This window comes from Palaemon carinicauda, chromosome 5, assembly GCF_036898095.1.
Source record: "Palaemon carinicauda isolate YSFRI2023 chromosome 5, ASM3689809v2, whole genome shotgun sequence".
NCBI classification, from domain to species: domain Eukaryota; kingdom Metazoa; phylum Arthropoda; class Malacostraca; order Decapoda; family Palaemonidae; genus Palaemon; species Palaemon carinicauda.
Genome location: NC_090729.1, coordinates 168,079,675 through 168,106,771, shown reverse-complemented (window position 1 = coordinate 168,106,771; position 27,097 = coordinate 168,079,675). Strand labels below are relative to the sequence as shown.

At 40.2% G+C, this 27,097-nt stretch overlaps 1 protein-coding gene across 1 annotated transcript in view; it reads left to right on the top strand.

The window, feature by feature from the left end:
- Spt-I (serine palmitoyltransferase subunit I) overlaps positions 1 to 27,097 on the top strand; it is a 115,406-nt gene that overhangs the window by 65,914 nt on the left and 22,395 nt on the right. The window contains exons 6-9 of the mRNA XM_068374303.1: positions 1,338 to 1,467; positions 1,718 to 1,915; positions 15,118 to 15,282; positions 15,724 to 15,822. Coding sequence (XP_068230404.1) covers positions 1,338 to 1,467; positions 1,718 to 1,915; positions 15,118 to 15,282; positions 15,724 to 15,822 — 592 coding nt within the window. The remainder of the gene's footprint in view (positions 1 to 1,337; positions 1,468 to 1,717; positions 1,916 to 15,117; positions 15,283 to 15,723; positions 15,823 to 27,097) is intronic.

Genomic DNA, 27,097 nt, shown 5'->3' with positions numbered 1-27,097 from the left:
CAATTAGTTGAGCAGAATGCAACAAGGACTGCCAAACAAGTGGTCTCTCCATCCTTTAATGTAATAGTAGATTTTGAGTTGTTGGGGGGGAGGGGAAAGCCAAATGTTGATAGTTTTGCGACCTCCCTTACCAAGATTAATGTTTCGGAAAGTGGACTGGTCAAATCTAGATCGGTATTCATTTGTGCCGCTCTTGAATGCTTGGGCACTGATGATCAAGTTCAGAGTATCTTCGGATTGTAGGATGATGCTATTGTATCCCTTTTGGCATCATAGAAAGGGGTTTACCAATCTGTGGTCTGTTGTTGGATTGCCTGTAGAGGTTGCCTTGCCAGACTAATCCTTTCAGAAATCTGGTTTTGTGAGCCATTAACCCAATCCCCATACAGTACATGCTTTATCTAAGTGCTGTGAGACTATCCACTGTATTTTTATAGGAAGAGGTTTTCAAGGCCCTCTGGATTATCTATCATAGGTAACAAGAGGCATTCTATTTAGCTTGTATCAGAGACAGTGGCAAGTGTATTTTGATGAGTGCAGGTCCAAGAACATTTCGGTGATTGGAACAAGTTTAGATAATATTGTCAAGTTTTACATTTATAGATGGGAGTCTTGGCTTGTTGGTTGGTGTAAGTAGTATTTAGGTTATTGTATTGGTGATTAGGATTATTTATCTTTTTCCATGACTTACTTTAATCCTTCAGTGTGGTAGTCAGCCATATGAACCTCAGGTGAGATTCAGTTTTCTAGACTGTAGAAGTATTCTAAGAGCTTTATTCCACCTATGACCAAGTTGTGGAATGATCTTCCTAATAAAGTAGTTGAGCAGATCTTCAAAAATTCAAACTTGCAGGAAATATTTTTATACTGAAAAGGCTGACACAAGTCTCTTTTTATAGTTTATATATGAAAGATGTTTTAATGTTGTTATTGTTCATAAAATATTTCATTCTAATTGTTTATTAGTTATCATATAGGTTATTTATTTCCTTTCCTCACTAATAATAATAATAATGATAATGATAATAATAATAATACTGAAAATTACGTACTTACGCATGGATCATTGCCATATGGCGGCATACATCGTATTCACAATAGTAAACTTCAGGATTTGTGGCTATTGAAATGAGGGGAAAATGGAAAATTTTAGATCTGAGATAAACATTTTGAGTTAGAGCCCCTATGAACCTTAGGTGAATATGTAAATAATTACAGTACTTTTATTATTAAAATTTAATCTTTGCAAATCTTACCCATTATTTAATGTGTATAGAAATTTCCTAGCCTTCAAAATATTGAAAAACCGTATATGCATTTATCTTTCCTCTTTACAGAGATGAAATGGTGAACTTCCCCATACAGAAAGGTTTGCATGCTAGTCGTAGCCGCATTGTATTTTTCCGACATAATGATGTGGAACACTTGGAGGAATTGTTGAAGGAGCAAGTTATTCTTGATAAAAAGGTAAGTTATCATGGGTCGTAATAGTAGTTTTGTAATTCTAAAAGGATTAGTTATGTACAGTATTCTATTTGGTCCAAGAATATTTTATTTGAGCGTGGATAATGAGAAAAAAATGTAGATCGGAAGAATGGTTAGGATAATTGAGAAGGTTCAAGCCCAAAAACAGAGAATATATTAGACTATGTATACTAGATATTTTCATCAAATCTATAGTGTAGTATGTACTGTATTATGTTTGACTCCTTTCCAGGATCCAAAGAAGGCTAATGCTACACGAAAGTTCATGGTTGTGGAGAGCATTTACATGAATACCGGAAAGATGTGTCCCCTACCTGAGTTAGTGAAATTAAGGCAAAAATATAAGCTACGTTTATTCATCGATGAGTCTATAACATTTGGTACGCTTGGAGAAAATTGTCGAGGGATCACAGACTACTTCAACATTCCTGTATGCTAAATCCTAAGTTCTTTATGGTGTTACTGGATTTTTTTTTGTTAAATTAACAGTAATAATTAATCTTAAAACAATGTTAATCAAAATATCAATGATTATGATAGAATTAGTAAAAGCAATATGGTATGTGAATAATTTAATCATAATTTGATGCAACCCGTGTAACAGATCAAGACTCGTAGGCATTACTCACATGTTTTGTTCCTAACTAAGATACAAGATTGAAACTAGAGCAATATAATACTGAAGTTGGACAGCTGGTTATAATAGATGAAAATTGGAAGTTGAAACTCCTCTTTTTGGGGCCAAGGGGATTCTTTTAAAGAACTCTTGATACCTAACATGGTGTGGTACTCAAGAAACATGATTAGGGATACCTTCTATTGTGGATATGGTACTATATATAAAATTTGTTGTGGATTACTGATATTTTTATGCAGTGTCTCTAAGAATTTTTTTAAAAAGAATGTCTGTTCCATGTAACAAAAATTCTTAGCCTCATATTTATGCTCATAGCTGGTGTAGTAATTGAATCTTGGTAGCAAAGTAATTTCAATTGTGCATGTTGAGTTTGACACTCACCTGAAAGAACTTTCACATTTTCTTCCGATACTTTCAGAGATAGATGGTGCTATATAGTACATGGTTCTTGTTTTGGCTTTTGCAAGCCTTCATCTTAGATGATGTTTCAGTTTTTCTTGTTTTTATGTGCTTTTGCCAGTAAATCACAATTATGGTAGATTATATTCATTTTGAGTTGCAGATAATCTGCTCATGGGCATGTGTTGGTGTGTGAAACTTGTCTCCCCATGAATCTTGTTACATTTGCAGTACCCATGACTACTAAGGACTACTCAAGTTAGGATTAAGAGGATGTTTGCCTTCTCAGAGAATTAGAGTAAGAAAGTCTCTTTGATATTATCAAGAGTGCTTATGCCTCCCTTCATCTCCAAGGCTTCTTCTGGCTGGCCCATCTCAATCAACCAATCCTTCAACCAAGTTAGTTCTCCATTGGTCCCCTTGGTGTTAAGACTGGATAGGGTTTGGCAATGCCTGATTGACATACTTCATTGCTTTCATCAGGTGATGGACCAGCTGTTAGGATGTTGAGCCTTCCACATAGGTTGTTCATTATTCAGCAGTGGTGCCTCCACACCATTCACAATTATGTCATATGTCACTGAATGATTCTTGACCATCTTTCAAGCTGTCTGGAAAGCGCTCCTTTACAACCTGGTTTTATGTTGCATCTTTTTATTGTCAATGCAACCCTTGTTGCTGTCCCCAGCACAGGTGATCCTGCTAGCATCATACATTTGCCTGTACAGTTATTTTGCAAGATGACTGTACTTCCTTTTATTAGTACTAATCCAAATTTGTCAGAGACTGGATATCCTCCAGTACAATATCTCTCACTGGTGACTGATCCCTTGGGTGGTATTTATCATTTTGGAGACCAACTCCCTTTGGGTGGTATTGATTCCACAACAGTCAGGCTATGTGCTTTCCATAGTGCTGACCTTAATGTTCTTCATATGGCCAGTTTAGTTTCCGACTTGCACAAAGTAATTTACCATGTTAAGTAGGTCACTGGTATGTATTATTATGTATCATTGAGGTATATCTCGCTGATACCCAGCACCAGTTTGGGTTGGTTTAGTTGCCTTTAGTAGATGGAAAGGTTGGTTGTGCAAGGTCATCATTCTTGTCCTACACTTTGGGTTACCACTCTTGCACTCTTGCTCTGGAGACAGCTATTTGGTTGGTCAACTTTTCGTCTCCAGGAAGGTCAATCTAAGTTTCGAACAGATTACTTATGACTGGAGGATGTCATGCCTTTAGAACCACATCAGATTGAGTTGTAACATGAAATCGATGGCTTATTTTTTAGCAAATTCTTTGAGATTGAATTGAGGCCTACTCCTAGGTACCACTCTTCCCTACATTTTCGTGTAGGGCAATGGAGGTAGATTCCCTGATCCTTAGACTTGAGAAAGTCGCTTGTTTTCAGTAGGTTCTTGAAACTTCTTTCACTTGGGGTTTTACAACATGGGGAAATATTACATGACAGGATATGAAGAGTTACCCCTTACAGGTGAATCTGTTATATTTAACCGACACTGAAAATTCTCTTGTACAATAAGTAAATATTCGAAAATCTAGTTGTTACTACACAAATACAAATCCTCATCACTTGATAGAGGTAAGATTTCACCAAAGCTGGATATGGCTGTTAAGTAACGTGGTGGCGTGGAAGGCCGCCCACCCGATAGACCACTGGGCCCTCACTTTGTTTCCAGCAATCGGATAATACAGATGTACTTCTGCCACCTCATTGGGATGTTGTATTCTTTTCCTTTTTCTTTTTGATAATTTGGTTAGCATATGTAGTATTTAGAAGTAAAGACAGGTTTCCAGTGGTTTCTTGATAACTATCTGTGTGATAGTTTTCTGTGCAAACCTGCTGATAACTACAGTCTTGTTCCCGATAGACAGCATTTGGTTATTGATTCCCTCATTTGTATAGCCAGATGATGACAATGAAAACATATTTTAAGGAGGTTGGTAATCCTTAGTCATTGATGTACACCATCGTGGGTAGAAGGTTTTAGGGCCACTCTTCTTCCTTCGTTGTCTTCTCATTCCTGAAAGGCACTAAGGACATATTACCTGGATGTGTGGTCTCTTCATGGAGTTTCCTGACATCTTCTTTATAGGAGCGTAATCATGGGCTTTAACGACATAATTAGAACTTCAAACTCCTACTACATTTTTTTCACCTACCTCTCATCACACTATCGGTATGGGATAAAACGGCTTCCAATGGATACGTTTCAGGAATTTACTATCAGCTGGATCCCCTCCCAAGAACAAGAACCCTATGTGTGCACCAAATCACTAAGTGTGCACTATTTTTTATGAGATCCTACCACTCTGAGACTGGACAACAAGATGTCTTCCAAGATTGGTCGATAGTAGTCGCCTACACATGACTCCTACCTTTTCCCTCACCATGGGAGAGTGGCTGTTGTACCTGGTACTGTATATGTATTGGTATGCGATACAGGTGCTCACACATTGCTGCATTTGCTCTTTTCTCACAAGAAGATCATGCACACTGTCAGTAGGATAAAGGACTCCACCCTTCTTCACCAAGTAGGTATAAAGGCTTAGCTCTTCTTTCCCCTTCCTGAACGATCTTTTATCTTTCTTTAGTGAGAGTGGTGCATGCCATGAATTTTCTCTTCGGGAACAAAAAAGGGATTTTGACGTAGGAAAAATCTATTTCTGGGCGAGGGACCTGTGCCGCCCAGTGAATAAGCTCCTATTAGCACTTATTCTTAGGTAATTTACTGCTAAATATACCAGAGAAAAAATGTAAAGGAGTGCTAGGTTAACTAGCTCGCTCACCTATTGGTGTCGGTATAAAATTGGGCGTATAATCCAGAGGTCCCGCACTATTTAGATTCATCCACGACAAAGACCCCAATAGAGGAGAGCCGTTCAACCTCACTCGGCACCAGCAACTCTGCATCCGCTCAGAACCCAACTCCTTAGCACCCAAAGTTTGGGGACTCCAAGGGAGAGGAGCTGGGAGGGTTCACTGGGCGGCACAGGTCCCTCGCCCAGAAATAGATTTTTCCTACGTCAAAATCCCTTTTCTGGGCTTGAACCTGTGCCGGCCAGTGAATATATACAAGAGAAATGTCACCAAACTTGCAAAATAAAGGAAAAACATAAACATAAGGGAAATACAAGTTGCTTTAATCAGAGATGAGTGCCAAAAACAGCTATAAGGGTATCTTAAAAAGAACATAAATCCACTTGGTAGAACAATTGACCAAAAAAGATAAGGTATAATAATGCCGTGAGTGATGATATATACAGATACTCAGGAGTCAAAAATTTACAAATATAATAATAGTAATCAGGTGCGAAACCAGGCAGGTAAGGGGGAGAGATAAAATAACACCTGGGGGTAACTACGCTCCCTGCAGCTACTGTAGGAAATTTAAGGGCTTCCAAATGTTTAAGGTAGTGTTTCTTGAACACTGAGGGTGACTTCCACCCTGTATACCTGGAAAGATCCGTAAAATTCATGTGGTGAAAAAAGTTCACCGAAGTAGCAACCGCTCTGATATCATGTGCAAGAGGAAAAGAGTCAGGGCTAGCTTGTTTAATAAAATACAAGATTTGTTGCCTGATCCCTTTAATGGTAATGGTACCGCCTTGTTCTCTAACGAATAGAGGCCCCGAGGAGTTAGAGGAGGTCCGGGATAAATAAGACCTAAGAGTAGTAACAGGGCACAGAGACGGATCTTGCGTGAGGGGAACAATTTTCCAGGAGGACCATCTGTTCTGAGGGTCTTCGTTCTTAGCTAAAAAGAATTTGTTAGGTGAAAGAAGGACCTCTCCCGAAGGAAGGAACTCAATATGACCCAGGTCTCTTGACAAAGCTGCCAGTTCAGAAATTCTTGCCCCCGAAGCCAAACTCACCAGGAAAAGTGTTTTCCTGAGAAGGGGAATGTAATCACAAGAACTGTTAATGGTATCAGAAGCCAATTTGAGTACATCATTAAGGAACCAGGTAACCGGGGTAGGACGAGTAACCGGTTTCAGTCTGGCACAGGCTTTCGGAATTGAAGCTAACACAGAGTCGGTTAAGTCTTCAGGCATAAAACCCACTAGGAATATCTTTTTCAAGGCAGATTTAATAGTGGTGATAGTATTGGCTGCCAGACCTGATTCTAATAAAGTTCTAAAGAAAGTGACTGTAAGGTTCAAGTTCATACAGTGTACGTCTGAGTCTATCAAAAATTTAGCCAACTTTTTAACCGCAGAATCATATTGGCGGATGGTGGAATCCCGTTTATCTGATTCTAGGAACAGGGTGTTTTGAGGATCGATATTGGCACCATACATGGCCGCAAACTTCATGAAGTCCATAAAGTTAGGGCGCTCTGAATGTTTGAGAAAGCGTACACAACGCGTGTTTGTACTATCTGAGACAGAACCGGATTGGGTATCGGGTGAGGATGTAGTCTCAACTCTCGCAGGAGAGGATACCAATTGCTCTTGGGCCAGTTGGGTGCGACCAAGGCTACTCGTCCCTTGAAGGATCTCAGCTTGTCTAGGACTTTCAGTAAAAGATTCACCGGGGGAAAGAGATAAATCCTTTCCCAGATGTCCCAATTCTGTGACATAGTGTCTGTGGCGTAGGCCTGAGGGTCTAGATTGGGAGCCACATATACTCTCAACTTGTGGTTGGACTCCGTGGCGAAGAGATCCACTTGGAGACCCGGAACCCGAGAGAGAATCCACCGGAATGACTTTAGATCGAGTGACCATTCCGATTCTAGAGGGGAGGTCCGGGACAAGGCGTCTGCCACTACGTTCCGGACTCCCGCCAGGTGGACAGCTGAAAGATGCCAACGGTTCGAGGCTGCTAGGGAGAATATGGCTACTAGAACATGGTTCAGAGGCCCTGATTTTGATCCGCCTCTGTTGAGGCAGCGGACCACCACTTCGCTGTCGAGAACCAGACGAAGGTGTTGTCTCTTGGGTGGAGCGAGACGTTTCAGGGTTAGAAGAACTGCCATGGCCTCCAGCACATTGATGTGAAATTGGCGGAATAAGGGAGACCAAAGACCTTGAACTTTCCTGAGCTGAGAATAGCCTCCCCAACCTGATAGGGATGCGTCCGTGTGAATGATTAACTTCGGAGGCGGAAATCGAAGGGGAACTGACTTTGACAAATTGTTGGCCCTTGTCCAAGGTAGAAGTCTTTCCCGGAGAATGGGAGGAAGGCGGACTTTCCTGTCCCGGAGCTTCCGGTTCGCCCTCGAACGCCAGACACGATTGATATCTTTCAATTTTGCCTTCAGAAGTAGATCCGTCACTGAAGCAAATTGAAGGGACCCTAGGATCCTCTCTTGGAGTCGTCTGGAACTTACTTTGTCTTTGAGAAAGCGTTTGGTGTTCATTGCAATCTCTAACCTCTTGGGTTTGGGAAGACACAGAGTATGAGATATAAGATCCCATTGCAGGCCGAGCCATTGGAACTTTGATTTCGGAAGAAGACGAGACTTCTTGAAGTTGATCTGGAAGCTTAGAGATTGAAGGTATTGGATGACTCTGTGAGTGGCTTTTAGGCAATTTTGGGAGGTGTCTGACCAAATGAGCCAGTCGTCCAGATAGGCTACTACTTGAATCCCTTGATTTCTGAGTTCCTGAACAGCAACTTCTGCTAACTTTGTGAAGATCCTTGGGGCGATGTTGAGCCCAAAGGGCATCACCTTGAAGGAGTAATTTTTGTCCCCTAGGCGGAAGCCTAGATACGGATGGAAGTGTCTCGCTATCGGGACGTGATAATAGGCGTCTGTAAGATCGATAGAGGTGGTGACGGCCCCACGGGGAAGTAAGGTCCGCACCTGCGAGACGGAAAGCATTCGAAACTTGTCGCATTGAATGGACAAGTTGAGAAGGGATAGGTCTAGAATCACTCTTCTCTTGTCCGAATCCTTCTTCGGGACACTGAACAGCCGACCCTGAAACTTCAGGTGTTTCGTTTCTTGTATGGCGTTCTTTTGTAACAGGTCCTGGACAAATTCGACTAGGTCCGGAGTGGAATGTTGATGAAATCTGTTCGGAGGTGGAGGTCCTTGAATCCAACTCCACCCCAGTCCCTTGGAGATGATACTGAAAGCCCAGGGACTGAACCTCCATTTGTTGCGGAAGGCATAAAGCCTCCCCCCTACCCGCTGCACCTCAGTATTGGTTTGAGGAGTTGCCTCCACGTCTGCCTCGGAAGTTCTTTCCCTTGCGAAAGAATCTACCTCTACCTCTGTTCTGGTTTGAACCACGATGGTAGCCTCTACCTCTGTTATAACTCTGGGAAGAGCCTTGAGCCTCATAAGACTGGTTAAAGGCTGGAGAGGTGGTGGAGGCACCGGGAAGCTGGCTCTTAGGGAGCAGAACGGTGACATAGTCGTCCGATGAAGGAGCCCGAGAGGTGGAAGGCTGTGCAGGAGCAGCAGGAGATGGAGGAAGAGGCTGACGGAAAACAGACGAACTACTCTGCTGTTGCCGGAACTGGGTGGAGGTATACGGGCGGAGCTTCTTCCTACCCCCGGCTTGGTAATTTGCGGGATCATATTTCCGCTTAGGAGTCAAACCCCAACGGGTTTTAAGGCTCTGATTAACCCTAGTAGCCTCTGCCAAGACTTCCTCCACAAGATCCTCAGGGAAAAGATTTGAACCCCAGCAAGAGGACCGGATAAGTTTATTAGGCTCGTGCCTAATAGTCGCCTCAGCCAGGACGTGTTTGCGGCACCTACGTTTGGCAATAGCAAAGTCATATAGATCGAAATATAACGACTGCAAAGTAGCCTTATTGAGAGACTTAAAGATACTCTCAGTATCATAAGTTAAGGCTATCGACTCCGTAGACGTGGCCAAGTTCAAAGTTAGACCAACACGTAGGCGGGAATCATACTCCTGTTTAATAAGGGATTCCGGGAGACGGGGAAGCCGTTCGCTAAACATTACCGACGCACAGTCGGCTGTTAGCTTGCCAGAAGTAAAGGTGGTATGGACATTGTCCCAACACTCATTACCTGAAGGAAGAAGGAGGGAGATCGGGTCTACCTCTCGGATGGGAGGCAAGGGCTTCTCCTCCAGAGCATATTGAAAAGCCAGTTCTGCAACCTTATTGACGCATGGAGTCACGGTATTCTTGTCCATTAAGAACATTGTGAACGAACTTTTATGAGGCGTCAACATGGTATTGGTGCAACCAATATCATTCAGAAACCTAGCCCAAACAGATTGGGCTTGTTCCTTTGGGAAAATGACAGTCTCTTTGGGGACCTTATCCAGCCGAACCAGAGCTTCCTCGGTAAGCCTGGCATAACCATGAAATGGAAATGCGAGACCAGGAGGAAAGAATTCAAAGTCCTCTAGGGGACGAGTGCCAAGACCTTCCAATGTTAACATCCCGTCTGAAAATGGGGAATGAAGAGCCATGCGCCAAGGGTTATTCTTGGTAAACGGCGGAAGCTTAGAGGCATCCGGGATGAGAGAGCTTTGAACTCGCTCCGGAGCACCCTGCTCTAATGCCCCAAGTCTCTGACCAATGTTAGAGAACATCGTGTCCATCTTGGCCTGCATTTCCAACACCAACTTAGCTTGCATCTCCGACACAATGCGAAGCATGGCTGATTCGGAAAGGCCCGGATTAGGAGCAGAAGTGGCGGATTGTACTCCCGGGTCGTGAGACTTAGAGGAGGAGCCGGAAGCCTTAGATGACGGGTTCGTATTAGACTTGGAACTATGGGAAGCCTTGTGGGGCTTACGAGCTTTTGGCAAAGTCCTAGATATAGACTTATCTTTGGGGGGAACCGGGTGTGATCGGTGAGACGAATCACGGTCCCCAGAAAGACCATGGAAAGAAGAGAGATCAGATGAAGAAGAAAGAGCGGGGCTGAGGATAGGAATCTCAGCGCCGGTAATACCTGCCTCACTTACCACCCTACCTGCATCCGGATCATCCAACAACATAGGTTCGACGTCCAAGTTCATGGAGGCAACATTGTCTTCCAGATCTCCGGGGGCATCCAACGGATCTTGTTCCTGGTCTATGAATCCCGCAATAGTGGCATCAATGTGGGCAATGATAGGTGCCGCAACATGCCTAGCCACAGCGGCTGAAGACTTGGCATTAGGGTAGATCATTGCACAGTAGTCTTCAGACAGGACGTAAGGCTGTTTAGATTTGACATTTCTGGCAAATCCCCTAACCCACACTTTCAGTGTGGCCCGAGCCGCAGTCTTCTGCTCCGGGGATGCCTGAAATAATAGTGGGAATTATAAAAAGGAAGATTCCCGGTGGTCCTTCAAGGCCATAGAAATCTTACTAAATAGTGTATGTATACCAAAAAAGGTAAAATAATTAGAAAGGCAACATAGCCAACGGGACTCACCGAATCAGATCCGAGGGTGGTGATGAGGTCAAAACAGACCATACAGTTATCAGGGTGCCAGACCACTATGTCCTCCAGCTGAACTCCGCAGAGGGCGTGAGACCTACATACGGTATGGCCACAAGGCTGATGAAGAACAGCCGCACAGGCCGTCGTCTGACAATGCACCATCTATAAAAAGAATAGTATATGAGAAACTGTAATTCTCTTAAGTAGGGGCGGGTCTGGAGGACCCGGGCCTAAACATAAGTCTAACTTAAGACTAGAGCTTAACTGTAATACTCTTAAGTAGGGGCGGGTCCGGAGGACCCGGGCCTAAACATAAGTCTAACTTAAGACTAGAGTATAGCTATCCATTCCGGTCGAGCCGGGATCATAAAAAAGGATGCAACAACAAAGAATTAAGACACATGGTGTCTGATTTCCCGGAGCGAGGTTAAGCCCCGGGCCGGGAAATAAAGGTAAGAATTAAGACACATGGTGTCTGATTTCCCAGAGCGAGGTTAAGCCCCGGGCCGGGAAATAAAGGTATATCCATAAACCAATACATATAGGAACTCCGGGATAGTGATCTGTCATATATAATCCTATATAATCATAGGAACTGTTATAAATTAATAGGGGGGGCGGAACTGTAGATAAGAACCGCCAACCGAACCCGGAGGGTTTCGTATAACATAATAAAATTGTGATAGGTGAATATAAAATAGGGTGCACCGGGATCCTACTCTGTTGAAAGGTGGCCAACCCGTCTAGACAGAGACGAAACCGCCGGGACACCCGGAGGACAAAGTCCATAAACACTGAACTACCCCCTCTAAAAGGAGGGAAGGCAACGGTCCCCTAGGAGAGGGGGGGGAGAGAAGCCTAGCCACCAACCTAGCGAGAGGGGGAGCTTGGGGGAGGATCATGTGATACGGAGCAGCAGGGCTACCAACTGACGATCCCCAAACACTACCTAAACAGATCATACGGAGTAATAAGCACAAATATTCATTATAAAAGTAATAGCGTTGAAAAATATATGAATATACACATAAAAAATTAGGGCAAGGTATGCAACATAATAAATAAATCCCAAAGGACAGCAACCTGATGGCTTAAATAATAAAAATTGCCGCCCAGTAACGAAGGTCGGCAAGCCATCTACGATACGTAACTGATATCGGCCCTAAATATGAACCACAAGGGTTCTAAACGCTAAATAATGAATATCCACAATAAAACATATAAAAATTTAATTAATAATAAAAATAATACACTTAGTAACACCGCGAGTGAAACTAAAAGCTCTCAAAACAGGAGTACCAACCGTAAGCAGAATCAAGCAAGATCGATATGATCGAAGAGAATAAACTCCTATAATTTAAATATTAAACGATCTAGATTGCTCAAAACACAGCAAAACATAGCTTGGTACTCAACTTAGACGGTGTCTCCTGGGAAACCGATGAAGAAGCCATAATCCAGTGGAAAATAAGAAAAATACGAGAGCACAAAAAAAGCGGGTTACAACACAGGCGTGCTAAAAAAGGAGTTGGGTTCTGAGCGGATGCAGAGTTGCTGGTGCCGAGTGAGGTTGAACGGCTCTCCTCTATTGGGGTCTTTGTCGTGGATGAATCTAAATAGTGCGGGACCTCTGGATTATACGCCCAATTTTATACCGACACCAATAGGTGAGCGAGCTAGTTAACCTAGCACTCCTTTACATTTTTTCTCTGGTATATTTAGCAGTAAATTACCTAAGAATAAGTGCTAATAGGAGCTTATTCACTGGCCGGCACAGGTTCAAGCCCAGAAATCAGTGTTTGATGGCACCAGTACGTTCTTCCCTTATTGTCAAAGTGATAGGTTATATAACAAGAACCTTTCCATAAATAATTTCAAGTATTGGTGCTCATATTGCTACCTGTACTCTTTCTTTATAAAAAAGCATGTGGACTGCTAAGTAGGAAAAGGGCTCTACCCTTCTTTCTCCTTGGACTCTCTCTCTCTTGCTTTTAGGAGAGAAGAGGAAAGTTTTTCTTACCGAGATTTGTCCTTTCGAGAACAAACATTATGCTCCACTTTTTCATGTGTTCAGTGTCTAGTTGAATGGACTGCCTTCGACCGAGTGCTGCTCTTCACCCCCAAGAAAAAGACTTTTAGGATGTCTGATCAACTTAGCTGTCTCCCCCCGATGATCTCTCCCCACGTATGCTGTGGAAAATTGGTATGTACCAAGATCATACCCAGCTCTGAGTGGTATGTTATATAGGTATACACAAGCCCGTTACCAGCTGTCTGTCTCGTACAAGATTGACCTCTCGTACCGTTGATCAGGTGAAAAGGATGCCGTCCCCTTTCTTTCCTTTTTCCAACGGTTGCCAAGTGACAATGAGATGTGGACCTCTCTCAGCGCTCTTCGGGATCCTTCCCTGCATACATGTGGGAGGGATGGTATGTACCGGAAACGTATATATTTCGCCCAGCCGAGTGAGTGTCCCTATTAAAAGATGATGGTTTGTATCAAACAAATCACAAATTTGTAAAGTAATTTGTATTTTTCCCTGCTATACAAACCTGAGTCCTATAAGATAACTTTCCTCTTCAACCACCTCTCTCAGTCTTGGGCCAAAAAGTTAGAGTGAGGCTTTTCCGGCTGGTGTGGGGATGGGGCTTACTCCACCGGACGTTTAACTCATTAAATGATTCTAATGACTGTTCCAGCTCACGCTAAAAATATCACCCTATTGAAGGAATCACTTTTGTATAACTCTTAAAAATACAAATTAATTAAAAAAAATTATGATAGCTGACCTGTGTCCCTGTATACAGGGAGTGGAGGTTAACACCAATGATTGAAAAAATTATATGTTAATATCAAACTTGATAAACAACAACTGTAATGTCAAATTAAGGCAACAACCAAGTTGATAATTTTTTTCAGAATACTTTGCCAGTTTTTAATTATATACTGTAACTAAATTTTTTTTTTAAAAACTTGATTACCCTATACTAAATTGAAAATTTTACTACAGGCCAGACAATAGTGGGATTAACTTACGTAATAATAACCATGATTATCATGGTGACTGAAGTGGCTTAGAGAAGAGTTTGCCTTTTTGTCCGAATCTTTGGAACATGTGGCTGAACTCAAATAATTGATCCGCAAATGATTGGGCGTAGAGAAAGTTATTGTTTTGGTCTAATTGTTGCAATAATTGAGCATATCAGTTTTTTTATTTCCTGTACATCACCAGAACTATCCAGAATATTTTCCCAGATTAAGTTTTCTGTACAAATACAAAAGTGTAAAAGGGTGTTATCCCTTTGTATTGGTAAATGCAAGGCTTTATAGGATGTGAGGAGTCATCCTTCCCTTTCCCCATCTTGACATTTCTTAGTTGTGGCTGAAATACCAATTAGTTTCCATAACCCCATTCATCCCACTTGTTGAGTTATATACAAACCTGATGTCTCCTGTTGTAATTCAGGATCTGACCGTTTCTACATGTCTCCATAAGCAAAGAAAAGAGTAAGGATGTGTAGACTGTGTGTGTATAGGAAATCCCTCTCTAACACACAAGCTGCCTTGTTAACAAGCCCCAACTCTAGTACTGTACCAAAAGATACTTGAGTATTAAAGATTTATATTTAAGAAAAATCCAATTTGCTTAGAAAATTAAATGTGTATTTTTCAACTTATGTTCATATTACTAATTCTTCATGTTATCGTTACCTATTTTAGCGTTTTAAAGTAGATTCTGGTAACTTGTTTTTATATGACTGTAAGAAATTTGCTTTTAATAGGTATACAGGTACTGTATTTTATATCAAGTATACACAGAGAGAATACTAATTTATGAATGGAAATGAACCCATCAAGTAAGAACTATTAAAATTAATAAGTTTTGTTTCCTAGAAAATCCATTGCTTGAACTGACCATTGTGCATGTTATGAAAAGTTCCGAGATAAGAATTCATTGAAAGAAAAAAAGTAGTAGCAGCAGTATGGTATAGCCAGTTAGTGCACTTGCTTAGTCAGCTCAAGTGATTTACACCCAAGTCAGTAAGAAAAGCTATTAAATATATTATATTAATAATAATATATAAGATCTTTTTCTCTTATCAAGCAGTTTGATAAAGTTGCGCTATCACATTGTGAGAATCTCATAGAATTTGTCAGTACAGTATATGTGAAAACATAAATTTTCATCTTGGTTTCTTACCTAGATGAAAGAGGTTGATATGATAATGGCCACATTGGAAACAACTGCAGCCAGTACAGGGGGGTTTTGTGTTGGAACCAAGTTTGTTATCGACCATCAGCGTCTCTCAGGGCTTGGTTACTGCTTCTCTGCTTCATTACCGCCAATGTTAGCTGCTAGTGTCATTAAGGTAAGTTACAGGTTACTGATAAGAAACATTTTGCTAGATCATCATGTTTTTGCGTTAGTCTGAATTGGGTTTGACTTTTGAATTAAATTTTGGTTGATGAAGATTTTCTTGGGATGCATTATGGTAAACAGTAATTGGTTTAGTTACATAATTTTAATAAATTATGTAATATATGATGACCATCATAACACTTGTAATTTTTTCAAAAAATAAGATCTAATACAGTGTACTGAAGAAGTTTACTATCCTATGGAGTTGGGTCAATGGATTTTTAAAAAAATAAATAGAACAAAAAATATTTGGTACTAAATGGTACAGATGTGAATACGTTAAGAAAAAATCCTTTCAATTTACACCTTTTTTATGTTAATTACCTTAATAATTAGACAGATTTCTATTGTTTGCTGATGCATAACTTCTAATTTAACTTTAATATTGCAGGTTATTGATATACTAGAAACTGAAGGCCCTGCTTTAATGCAAGAGTTACACGACAAGTGTCGACAGCTTCACGTTGCTCTTTCTACTCTTCCTGATAAGGTATTAATCTATTTTTTTATGCATAACAATTTGAAGTAATGCTTGAAATTTCCTATCTTTCCTATATCCGTGCCAATCTGTATATGGAATATTTAGAAACTTGTTAGCTTCCTCCAATCCATATTTTAGGGTTTATACATAAATGACATTTTTGTGCTGTTGGATATAGAATTTGAGGTGCCAGTAGGAAGTTTTATAAGCCTCCAATGTCCTGGATCCTTCCATATTTACAATAGTAAAAAGTTTTTATAAAACAACTCTTCCTATATATTTATGAAATAAGAATACCTGAAGTTATTAAAACTAAGTTTTACTATAAGGGGACACAGAAATTCATATATAAATCATTGTATATTTTCCTAAGGCACTAAATGTTGAGGATAATAGGGAGGCAGATATAATTGCTGTTCCAGGTGTTGAGGTGCCAGTGATGGGAGATGAGAATGAGAGAGAGATTACAATAGAGGAAGTGAGAAGAGCACTAGATGAAACGAGAGTAGGAAAAGCATCTGGTATGGATGGTGTGAAAGCTGAGATGTTGAAGGAAGGGGGTGTGACTGTACTTGAATGGTTGGTGAGATTGTTTAATGTGTTTTGTGTTGTCAATGGTACCAGTAGATTGGGTTTGTGCATGTATTGTACCACTATATAAGGGTAAGGGAGATGTGCATGAGTGTTGTAATTCAAGAGGTATTAGTTTGTTGAGTGTAGTTGGAAAAGTGTATGGTAGAGTGTTGATTAATAGGATAAAGGATAAAACAGAGAATGCAATCTTGGAAGTACAGGGTGGTTTTAGAAGAGGTAGGGGTTGTATGAATCAGATTTTTACAGTTAGGCAGATATGCGAGAAATATTTAGCAAAAGGTAAGGAGGTGTATGTTGCGTTTATGGATCTGGAGAAAGCATATGATAGAGTTGATAGGGAAGCAATGTGGAATGTGATGAGGTTATATGGAGTTGGTGGAAGGTTGTTGCAAGCAGTGAAAAGTTTCTACAAAGGTAGTAAAGCATGTGTTAGAATAGGAAATGAAGTGAGTGATTGGTTTCCGGTGAGAGTGGGGCTGAGACAGGGATGTGTGATGTCGCCGTGGTTGTTTAACTTGTATGTTGATGGAGTGGTGAGAGAGGTGAATGCTCGAGTGCTTGGACGAGGATTAAAACTGGTAGGAGAGAATGACCATGAATGGGAGGTAAATCAGTTGTTGTTTGCGGATGATACTGTACTGGTAGCAGACACAGAAGAGAAGCTTGACCGACTAGTGACAGAATTTGGAAGGGTGTGTGAGAGAAGGAAGTTGAGAGTTAATGTGGGTAAGAGTAAGGTTATGAGATGTACGAGAAGGGAAGGTGGTGCAAGGTTGAATGTCATGTTGAATGGAGAGTTACTTGAGGAGGTGGATCAGTTTAAGTACTTGGGGTCTATTGTTGCAGCAAATGGTGGAGTGGAAGCAGATGTACGTCAGAGAGTGAATGAAGGTTGCAAAGTGTTGGGGGCAGTTAAGGGAGTAGTAAAAAATAGAGGGTTGGGCATGAATGTAAAGAGAGTTCTATATGAGAAAGTGATTGTACCAACTGTGATGTATGGATCGGAGTTGTGGGGAATGAAAGTGATGGAGAGACAGAAATTGAATGTGTTTGAGATGAAGTGTCTAAGGAGTATGGCTGGTGTATCTCGAGTAGATAGGGTTAGGAACGAAGTGGTGAGGGAGAGAACGGGTGTAAGAAATGAGTTAGCGGCTAGAGTGGATATGAATGTGTTGAGGTGGTTTGGCCATGTTGAGAGAATGGAAAATGGTTGTCTGCTAAAGAAGGTGATGAATGCAAGAGTTGATGGGAGAAGTACAAGAGGAAGGCCAAGGTTTGGGTGGATGGATGGTGTGAAGAAAGCTCTGGGTGATAGGAGGATAGATGTGAGAGAGGCAAGAGAGCGTGGTAGAAATAGGAATGAATGGCGAGCGATTGTGACGCAGTTCCAGTAGGCCCTGCTGCTTCCTCCGGTGCCTTAGATGACCGCGGAGGTAGCAGCAGTAGGGGACTCAGCATTATGAAGCTTCATCTGTGGTGGATAATGTTGGAGGTTGGGCTGTGGCACCCTAGCAGTACCAGCTGAACTCGGCTGAGTCCCTGGTTAGGCTGAAGGAACGTAGAGAGTAGAGGTCCCCTTTTTGTTTTGTTTCATTGTTGGTGTCGGCTACCCCCCAAAATTAGGGGAAGTGCCTTGGTATATGTATGTATGTACTAAAGAAGAGGGTAGTAGTGGGTTTATTTTTTGGAGTAGTTAGGATGTGTGCCACAGAATACAGTACTGTTAGCCCTTGATTTTTGCCAGGGTTAAGATATTACTGCAAAAAGTCAAAGATTGCTAAATATTGGTGCCCTAATGAGAAAGAGGAAGAAATCACCGAAGCTAGGATGATTGATCTCACAGAGTCTTTCAAGACTTCTTCCAATTCCTCTGCATGCTTTCATCTTAAGGGTTTCTGTTACGAGGAACAGAAGCAAGATTATCGGTCTCGTATAAGCTTGAGTACGAGCACTGCTAGTCAGGACGTGGTCAGCTACCCTCATCTCTCTCCGGCCATGGGAGTTTCCCAAGATGCATCAGTGACATTATCGTTCAAAATTGGTTTATACTACTCATCAACCTAGATCTTATCATACTCAGAGACCAATTCATGACCGAGTTTTCCCAGACACTTAAGATCTTCCAACTCAGTCGCAAGTTATGAGCTGGAACAGCTGACTTCTCAAATCTGATCTCACCACATCATGCCTGCGAGGTTGTTAGCAAGGACCCTCTAAAATGAAAGACAGGTATTTGATCATCCGAATGGAATGCCTAGGATGTGTCCTAAGAAAGAATTCTTTGCTTTTATATTGAATTGATATCACCGAAGAAAGCCAGGAAGACCATTCATTAGGAGTCGCATACAAATGACTCCTACCATTTCTCTCCCTGTGATAAAGATAGTGCAGGATTTGTACATCTGGTCTGTCGGAATCTCATCCTCTAAGCTTTGGAATTTAGTTCAAGTTATAGCTTGATACTGCTTCTCAGCCTGAAGGGTCATGCTTGCCTTTTTGGTGCTTTCTAGATGAAGAATTACCAATTGAATTTTATCAGCAATTAGCTTGTCCAGTCTTCCTTTAGGAGGCAATACTCCAAGATCAAGGAAGTTGACCTTATGGTTATATTATTATTATTACTAGTCATAGTCAAGTTACAACCCTAGTTGGAAAAGAAAGATGCTATAAGCCCAAGGGCTCAAACAGAGAAATATAGCCCAGTGAGGAAAGGAAACAAGGAAATAAATAAACGATGAGAAAAAATTAACAATAAATTATTCTAAAAACAGTAACAACATCAAAGAGATATGTCATATATAAACTTAAAAAAGACTATTGTAAGCCTGTTGAACATAAAAACATTTGCTGCAAGTTTGAACTTTTGAAGTTGAATATGAGAAACATGTTTAATCAGTAACCCAGCCATGTGGCTAGGAAGAAATAGAGGTCCAAAGCTTGCTGATAACACATTGAACATTAGGTCCAGCAAACGAAGGAAAGTAACGTAGTTGTTCCTGCATGATCAAGAATGTCTTCTGAATCTTCCCTTGTCATTGAAGAGCATATTCTACAGTGGCCTCCACACCAGTGATCCCTCCAGGATTATGGGGAGCATCAATTAGAGTTCCACTCAAACTGCACCTCCCGAAAATCTGCGACCATGGATAAGAAATGCAACGTACTATAATGCATGTGGCATTACTACTTTGCAAGCTCCACAAAATAGCATTCATGAACTACAATGCTTCCGTTCATGACTACGCAATCAAGGGGCTCATTACACGAATCGTATAAATACTAAAAATTTTCAAGTAAATTGTATTTTTCCTAACTACCAATCTGATTCCTTTAATAGGAGTATGCATTCAGCAAAACTGAAATTGGCTGTTGAGGTGGCAAGGAAGTCCCACCCACCCAACAGGCCACTGAGCTCTCATTTTGACTGTCAGCCTAGGAGTGAAGTATAGCCTTAAAAAAGGTCTAGCACTAAAGTATAGTTTAAAGGACTCAGGTTTGTTAGTTAAGAAAAATACAAATTACTTAAAAGATTTTGACTTGTTCCTACATGAATACAAACCCTTGCCTTTTGATAGGAGATTTACCTTTAGGCAGGAGGAAGTTCCTGCTGTATAACTAAAGTGCTTGGTTTACTATCTCAGGAAATGTCCCAAGGAAATGTCCAACCATCTCAGTCCTGTACATTAGTGAAAATATGACTCGTGTCAACCTCCTAATGACCTGGTCATGAACAGACAGGAGGTGTTAGAATAGGTTACTACCAAGAACTGGTAGACAGTCAAAGAAAAGCTATATCCATGTGATGGATATGTTGATAGAATGTAATGTCATCAAGAAAATGGTTTGCATACATTTGACCATCCTCCCCCTCACCTGGAAGATGGGGGGAAAAACTCCTAAATAAAACTTGCTCAATCCTGTGGCTCCACCACATCTAGCGTCCAATCTATAGGCATTCCCGAAGGTAATGAACAGAGATGGGGCTGTCGTTACTCGAGTCTTTCTTCTTGAATTGTGTCCCTGACAGGTTCAACCTGAGAGCTGGAATTGATCCTATATGTCTAACTTCATTCTCTTGAATCTGAAATTATCCCTTCATTTCCTTTCCAGCCAAAGGAGTGCATCTGAATGTCCCACAAAGCCAGAAAGAAAATGTGTTCCAGGATCTCTGCTCTTATTGGGAAAAGTCAGTGTCCTCCCAGGGTAGGAATGCAAGTCATCCTAGTTCCCACTAGACCCTTCTTGTAGGAAACAGATGAAGAAGGGCTTGATTTGTGAAAGACTGCATTCTTCTTGAAAATTGTATGATGGAAGGAATAAAACAAGTCCATTAATAAAGTTTCACTTTAATGAAATGTTAAACTTCCATGTGAAGTTAAATTTAGAACTGGTTGCTGGTGGGCTTGTTGACGTAGAGAAGGATTTTCCTGTGTCAGAAGTAACTACAGGTATGCTGTCTTCCTTCTAATACCCTCCTCGCTTTTCAAGAAACTCTGAGGACATAAACGAAATACTATTTTCAAAGGGTAAAGGCAAGTTCTGCTAAATCACTCAATTCAATAACTGTAGTAAAATGAAAAAAGATTTTTGAGGTAAAGGCACAAGCTCTGCTATTTCACTCAAGTCACTAAACTCAGTAGTTAACTTTACAATTAAATTGAATTCTGAGCTATGAAAAATATATAGCCTACATATTCTGCCTCCAATTTAACGTGGCAACTACCTAACCACGAAAGGCCCAATGATCCGAAAACTTTGGCATAAAGTAATCATAACATAACATTGGCTAATTAAGTAAAAACTGCCTCTAATCCAAAAAACTTTCATATGGTAACACGCAAAGTTACAGCAGTGATAAATTATGAATAGTTTAAATACCAAATCCACAGGGTTTATTAATTGGGAATCGAGCAAGGGAATATTTATCCACGATAAACAAATTGACAGGGAATCACTTTAGAAGTCAGCATATCTTTCGTAATGACGTACCTTATCAATTCAATTCCTCGGAAATTCGGAGAAGATACTGTAGTGTCCTGATGTTACGACGCTTATGGCTGGTCCTGTCTTGTGCAGGATGGCGGAGAAAAGCGAGTATATGTTACTCCTCCATTATATGACTTCGACCAACTCTGGATATAATAACTCCTGTAATATCCAGCCGTCCGTCCAGTACGAAAACCTTCTTTCAACTCCCCTTTCTCTCTGCTGGCGATGTTACCTGTAGAATTCGTATTACTGGAAAAAACAAGACCACCAGCAGATAGTTCCGAAAGGGTTGTTTAGTAGTTCACACTTCGAAGGATTTACCATCAAAACAAAAATATACAATATGCTGGGTTTCCCTTCAAGCGTAAACTACCATTATTTATAATAATAATAATGCATAAGTTATCACTGGGTAACAGGTTTACCCAGAAAGAAAATTAATAAACAATGGAATATATGATTTGCTAACCAAATACTGTAGCAACAACAAAAGGAACAACATTAATTAAACAGAATTTCCATCACTCCAGGGAAGGAGCTCGGATTTTCTAGGCTTTGAAAATCTGAGGAAGTTCTTAATTTATTCTAGGAGCATCTCCTTAGTCCTTAATCCTGAAGCAACGGCAGCTGCTCTCTTTGGATACCTATAATTAAGAGTCCACTGCTATAGTTTTCTTGGGTCTCACAGAGGGAGCAATGCCACTAGTACAACCTTTATCCCTGAGCAAGGTTATAAGGCTGGTAACATGTCTTTTCACAACTTCACCAGACCTCCCTTTCAAAATCTGAGCATTGGTCGCCTCTCCAAGGTCATTCTTTACCACCTCCTTAACAATCCCAAGTGAATAATTTAAGGCCTTAGTATGAGGATCCTTCAGCAAAACAATGTCTCCAGCTTCAATGATTTTATGGGTAACAGGCTTGTATCTGTCAGTCTTATCAACTGCTTGATTTATCAATGTCGCCAAAAATTCAGAATGATAAATCCTAATCAGGTTCTCTCTTACTTTCCTCAGCTTGCTGTAAGTGTCCTCAATTATTCTTGAGGGTGAATCTTTTAAGTCATACTCTCCATCTAATTCAGGATCACACTGCAATTCGGGTATAATGTTAACAGAGGTTAACTCGTAGCCATGTATTAAAATTTCTGGAGTTATTGGGCTAGGTACAGATTCATCAGGAACATCCCTTAAACCATCCTTAAAGGCAATGGGTCGACGATTTATAAGATGAGTTGCCCGAGATATAAGAAAGGCCATATCCCTTATGTCTAACACATTTGTTTTAATGGATTTGTTAATTAGATGTTTTACCATTTTTATGCAAATTTCCACTAAAGAACCCATTTGGCTACAACCCTTTTAATAATTTTCAAATTTAATAGGTTTAATTCCACTTTCTTCAAAGTATGACTGGGTATCAGGATCTTTTAAAAAATCTGCAATAACATTAGCCCCGGCAACAAGCTGTGTCCCCAAATGGCTCACTACAAATTGTGGTAAACCATGTTCAAAGGTATGTAGAGTGAATGATCTCAAAAATTCCTTGACTGACAAATCCAAGCATAATATCAAATTAATGGCCCTTGTATACATACAGCTCATACATAGAATCCAAACCTTCACCTTACTACCCTGTTTCTTTACAAAATATGGTCCAAAATAATCAATATATACATAACTGAAGGGAATCTGGGAAGGATCCATCCTAAACTCCCGGTAAGGAGACTGATTTAACCGAATGGTATGCTCCTTGTACCTTTTACAGATGACAAAATCTTTTACCACTCTTTTAACAGCTGAAAAACATTATGGTATTCAGAACTTCTTGCGTAGCTCATTCAGAACAGAATAATAACCAGCATGCTTGAGTTTTATATGAAGACTCCTGATTATCAGTTCTGTCAAGGAACTTTTGTTAAACAGCAAGATTGGGAAGCAACACCTCTGTTTACCTTTCCACTTGTCAAACTTGCTTTTGACTCTGAGAATTCCATCTCTATCGGGGTAAACATTCAACTGTCTTACCAAATTAGGTATATCCTTAAAAAGTTTAGAATTGGATGCAAAATACTCCAAAACACTAGGAAACTGAATTTTTTGTTCTTTCAATATGATCATCTTCAGAGCTTTCACATAAAATCCTGTATCATTAGATTCAATGGGAACCTTCAGTTTTCTAGCTGTAACTGTAGCTTTCCACTTGGCAAAACATTGAGCAACCCTGGCATGCACTTTAACCATGAGAGAGAAACTAGAGTATCTGTTTGGAGAAACTAGATGCTCAGCAACGTCCTCCCTAAGGTCTTGTGCACAAACATTACTTGAAACATTCTCCTCTTTGAAGTCAAAGGTAGTCCTAGGGTTAGGAACTGTAACTCTCAAAATATCTTGACTGACTATAGACTGGTGGATATCAGGTTGAGGTCCGGAAAAATAGTTTGTATTAATTAACTGTTTATAGGACAAGGTTCTTGTTATGCAGTCTCCAGGATTGGCAGTTCCAGTGATGAAAGTAAAATTAACAGGAAACGTTTTACATAATTTATCTATTTGCTGTAGCCTGTTAAGAACAAATACAGATCTTTTCTACATCTTATCCAGTTTATAGGAATATGAATTGATCCAAGAAAGAGCTACCAAACTATCAGAGTACAAATCCAAACTTTTTATTGAAATTGGAACGAGGCAATCAGGCCCTCCTAAATCTTTATACAAATCAATTAACAACTCCACACCCAAGCAAATGGCTTGTAACTCCAGGGAAGGGATGGACTTAGTATTAGACTGTCTTTTTATCAGGCTGTTTTTGGCTAACAAAAAATTTGTTTGGCCAGTATCAATGTTCTCTATATACAGAACAGCTCCATATATCATACTGCTAGCATCTACACAAGCAATAAGTCTGTATTGTCCATCTCTTTCCCCAACAAATCTTTGAACAACAATTTCATGAGTAGAATTAGCTTGCCTTGCAATGCATTTCCATTCTTTTAGCTTTTCAGCAGGTAAAATATCATCCCATCCTAATGACTTATCACAATGTAAACCATGCATAAATAGCCTTGCCCTATTAAATACTGGACCATTGATATTATACAAATCAAAGTTTGAAGCAATGGACTTGAGGATGGACCTCTTGGTACTTGCCGAAGCTTCCAAAACAATGGGAAAAGTTGAAAGGGTATCCAACTCCCTATTCCATTTCAAACCTAAAAGTTTAACTTCCGTTAATGTATTTTGATCCCAGTCTGAGTCAATGACTTCTTGAAGTGGCCCATCATTGGTGACAATTTGTTGCAATTCTATCCTATAAGGAGCAAATATATTTGTTAGCCGAGTATAGGCCCATTCCAAGGTATCCAAATTTTTGCAGGTATAAGCTCCATTATCCATATAAAACAACTGATAAAGCAATTTCTTCATATTTTTTACCTCTTGAGTATCATCCTCCACATCCAAAACCAGTATCTTATAGAGACTCAACATCAAAATTGTAGGGCTACATCTTAAACCAAAACTCAATCTAAGATTCTTGTAACCAACTAAGGAAAAATCTTTCTTCTTCACACTTCTAACCCAAAGAAAAAGTAATTTATTCTGATCTGAAGGTCTAACTGCTATCTGATTAAAAGCCTTTTTGAGATCAAAGCAAAATATCTTCGAACCAAATCGTAAGTGAAGTAAGGCTGAACTTAACTTTTGGTTTAACGACGGCCCTGGATGAATTGCCTGGTTATGGCTTACTGTCATGGGTTTTCTTGGGTCCGCCTCAAAGATGTTTGATAGAAATACTACTCTGCATTTTGTAGTCTCTCGATCAAGTTTAAACACCCCCATGTGGGGTAAAAAACTATGTTCAGGATGTTCAGTTAGGTAATGCTTAAGGTTTGGGATCTTTTCAATTATTCCTAAATTTTCTTGTTCTTTAATGACTTCATCCATGAGTTTCACATGCATCTCCCTTTTGCAAAGCTTCTTTAAATTTGACTTAAACACTGCTTCAGCTAGTTTATAATTTTTACCAAGTAAGTGGGACACTTTACTGTTCCATAGCAGAGGCATTGTTATTCTACCATCCTCATTAACAGTGGCATTGTTAAGTGCATATCTTACTAGAGAATTATTGAGTTCAACAGATGTCTCATTCTCTTCCTTATCATAATTAAGGATCCTTTTGCAGTCATATTCCAACATTTGCTCGGTGGCCCTTTGTAGTGCTTGCTCATTTATGCCCCCGTTCTCATTTAAAACTAGAAAATTAGCTTCTACCACCATTTCCTCATGCTCCAATATAGATTCATCATTAAATTTACCTAATCCAAGACCAATGGAATCAAGAGCACCTACAACCAACTGAGCAACATCAGACTTGCAAATAATTGAAGTTTCAACTGCATTTAAATCAGGAAGGCAATGGAAATTTTTTAACATTGTGTCAACATTACCAAGAAGCATCACTCCAAAGGAAGTTTGAAAGTATACTGAAGGAGTATCCTGTCCAAACCTAACTGTTGACGCCATAGTGCATTGAGCAGAGTTAGTGCCTAGGATGAAATCTATACTATTCAACTCATCCCCATTATTCAGCAACTGTTTATCTGCAAGGGTGTAACCCTTAGCAGAGAAATGGCTTGCCACCCTGAACAAATGTGGCAACTTCAAATTTATATTTATATAAGGTATACATAGGGCCTCCACCTTGCAAATTTCCTGTCCAAATTTTAAATTCAGTTCCACCAACTTTGTATTATATGATTTAGCAGAGTTAAAACCATTAACAGTAAGACTCACATTTCTCCTCAAAACTTTGAAAGGAATCTTCTTAACCGCTCTGTCCGTAATAAAATTACACTGACAGCCCGAGTCTTGCAAACCTCTTATTTGGGTATGGTCCTCTAGCTGACAAGTGAAAGTTGGTAGAGCAGATCTATTACCATAGCACTGGAGAGCATCCACTAAAAATACTACCCCCGTGGAAACCTTTTCAGATTTCTCATTAAATAAATTGGAGTTTTTTATTAAGACTTCTAACATTGACTACCTCTTCTTTTGGGGAATCTTTTTTAATGCAGAGAAAGGTGAAATGCCAGCCATTACAACCTCTGCATTTCTTATGAAGTCTAAATTTGCACAAACCCGCAGAATAAGAGGAACTGGCACACTTAAGGCAACCTCCTATCTCTTTCAGCTTATCCACCTTTGCCTTATTACTATTATAAACCGGGCACTTGAAAACTTGGTGATCATCAGTTGCTCTGTCATAAGCACATAAAGAGCATTTCGCCTAAGTAGGCTGCCTTTCAACATTCACATTAGAGGCTAGATTAACAGTCTCTGAAGTCTTGGGTAACTTTTTAACTTTTGTATCAAATTTTTGAGATGCTATGGCATATCGTTCACATGCTTCAAAAATGTTATCATTAATTTCTGAAAGGGAGGGCCTCGTCTTATTGGTAATATTTACTGAGATTGGAAGGTGCTGTTCATGCCATTCCAAAGGAAGCAGTTCAAAAAATCGTCCACTTCCATTTCAACAACTTAACAGATTCCATGAAATTGAAATTTTTCATCTGACCAACGTACGCAAATGGATCTGTTTGGTAAGGCATTTTCATATCTGTCAACTGTTTTATTAACGTAAACTTCTGAAACCCAGGGGATGCTAAAGCAGACCTTAAAATTAATTTTGCATCTTCATA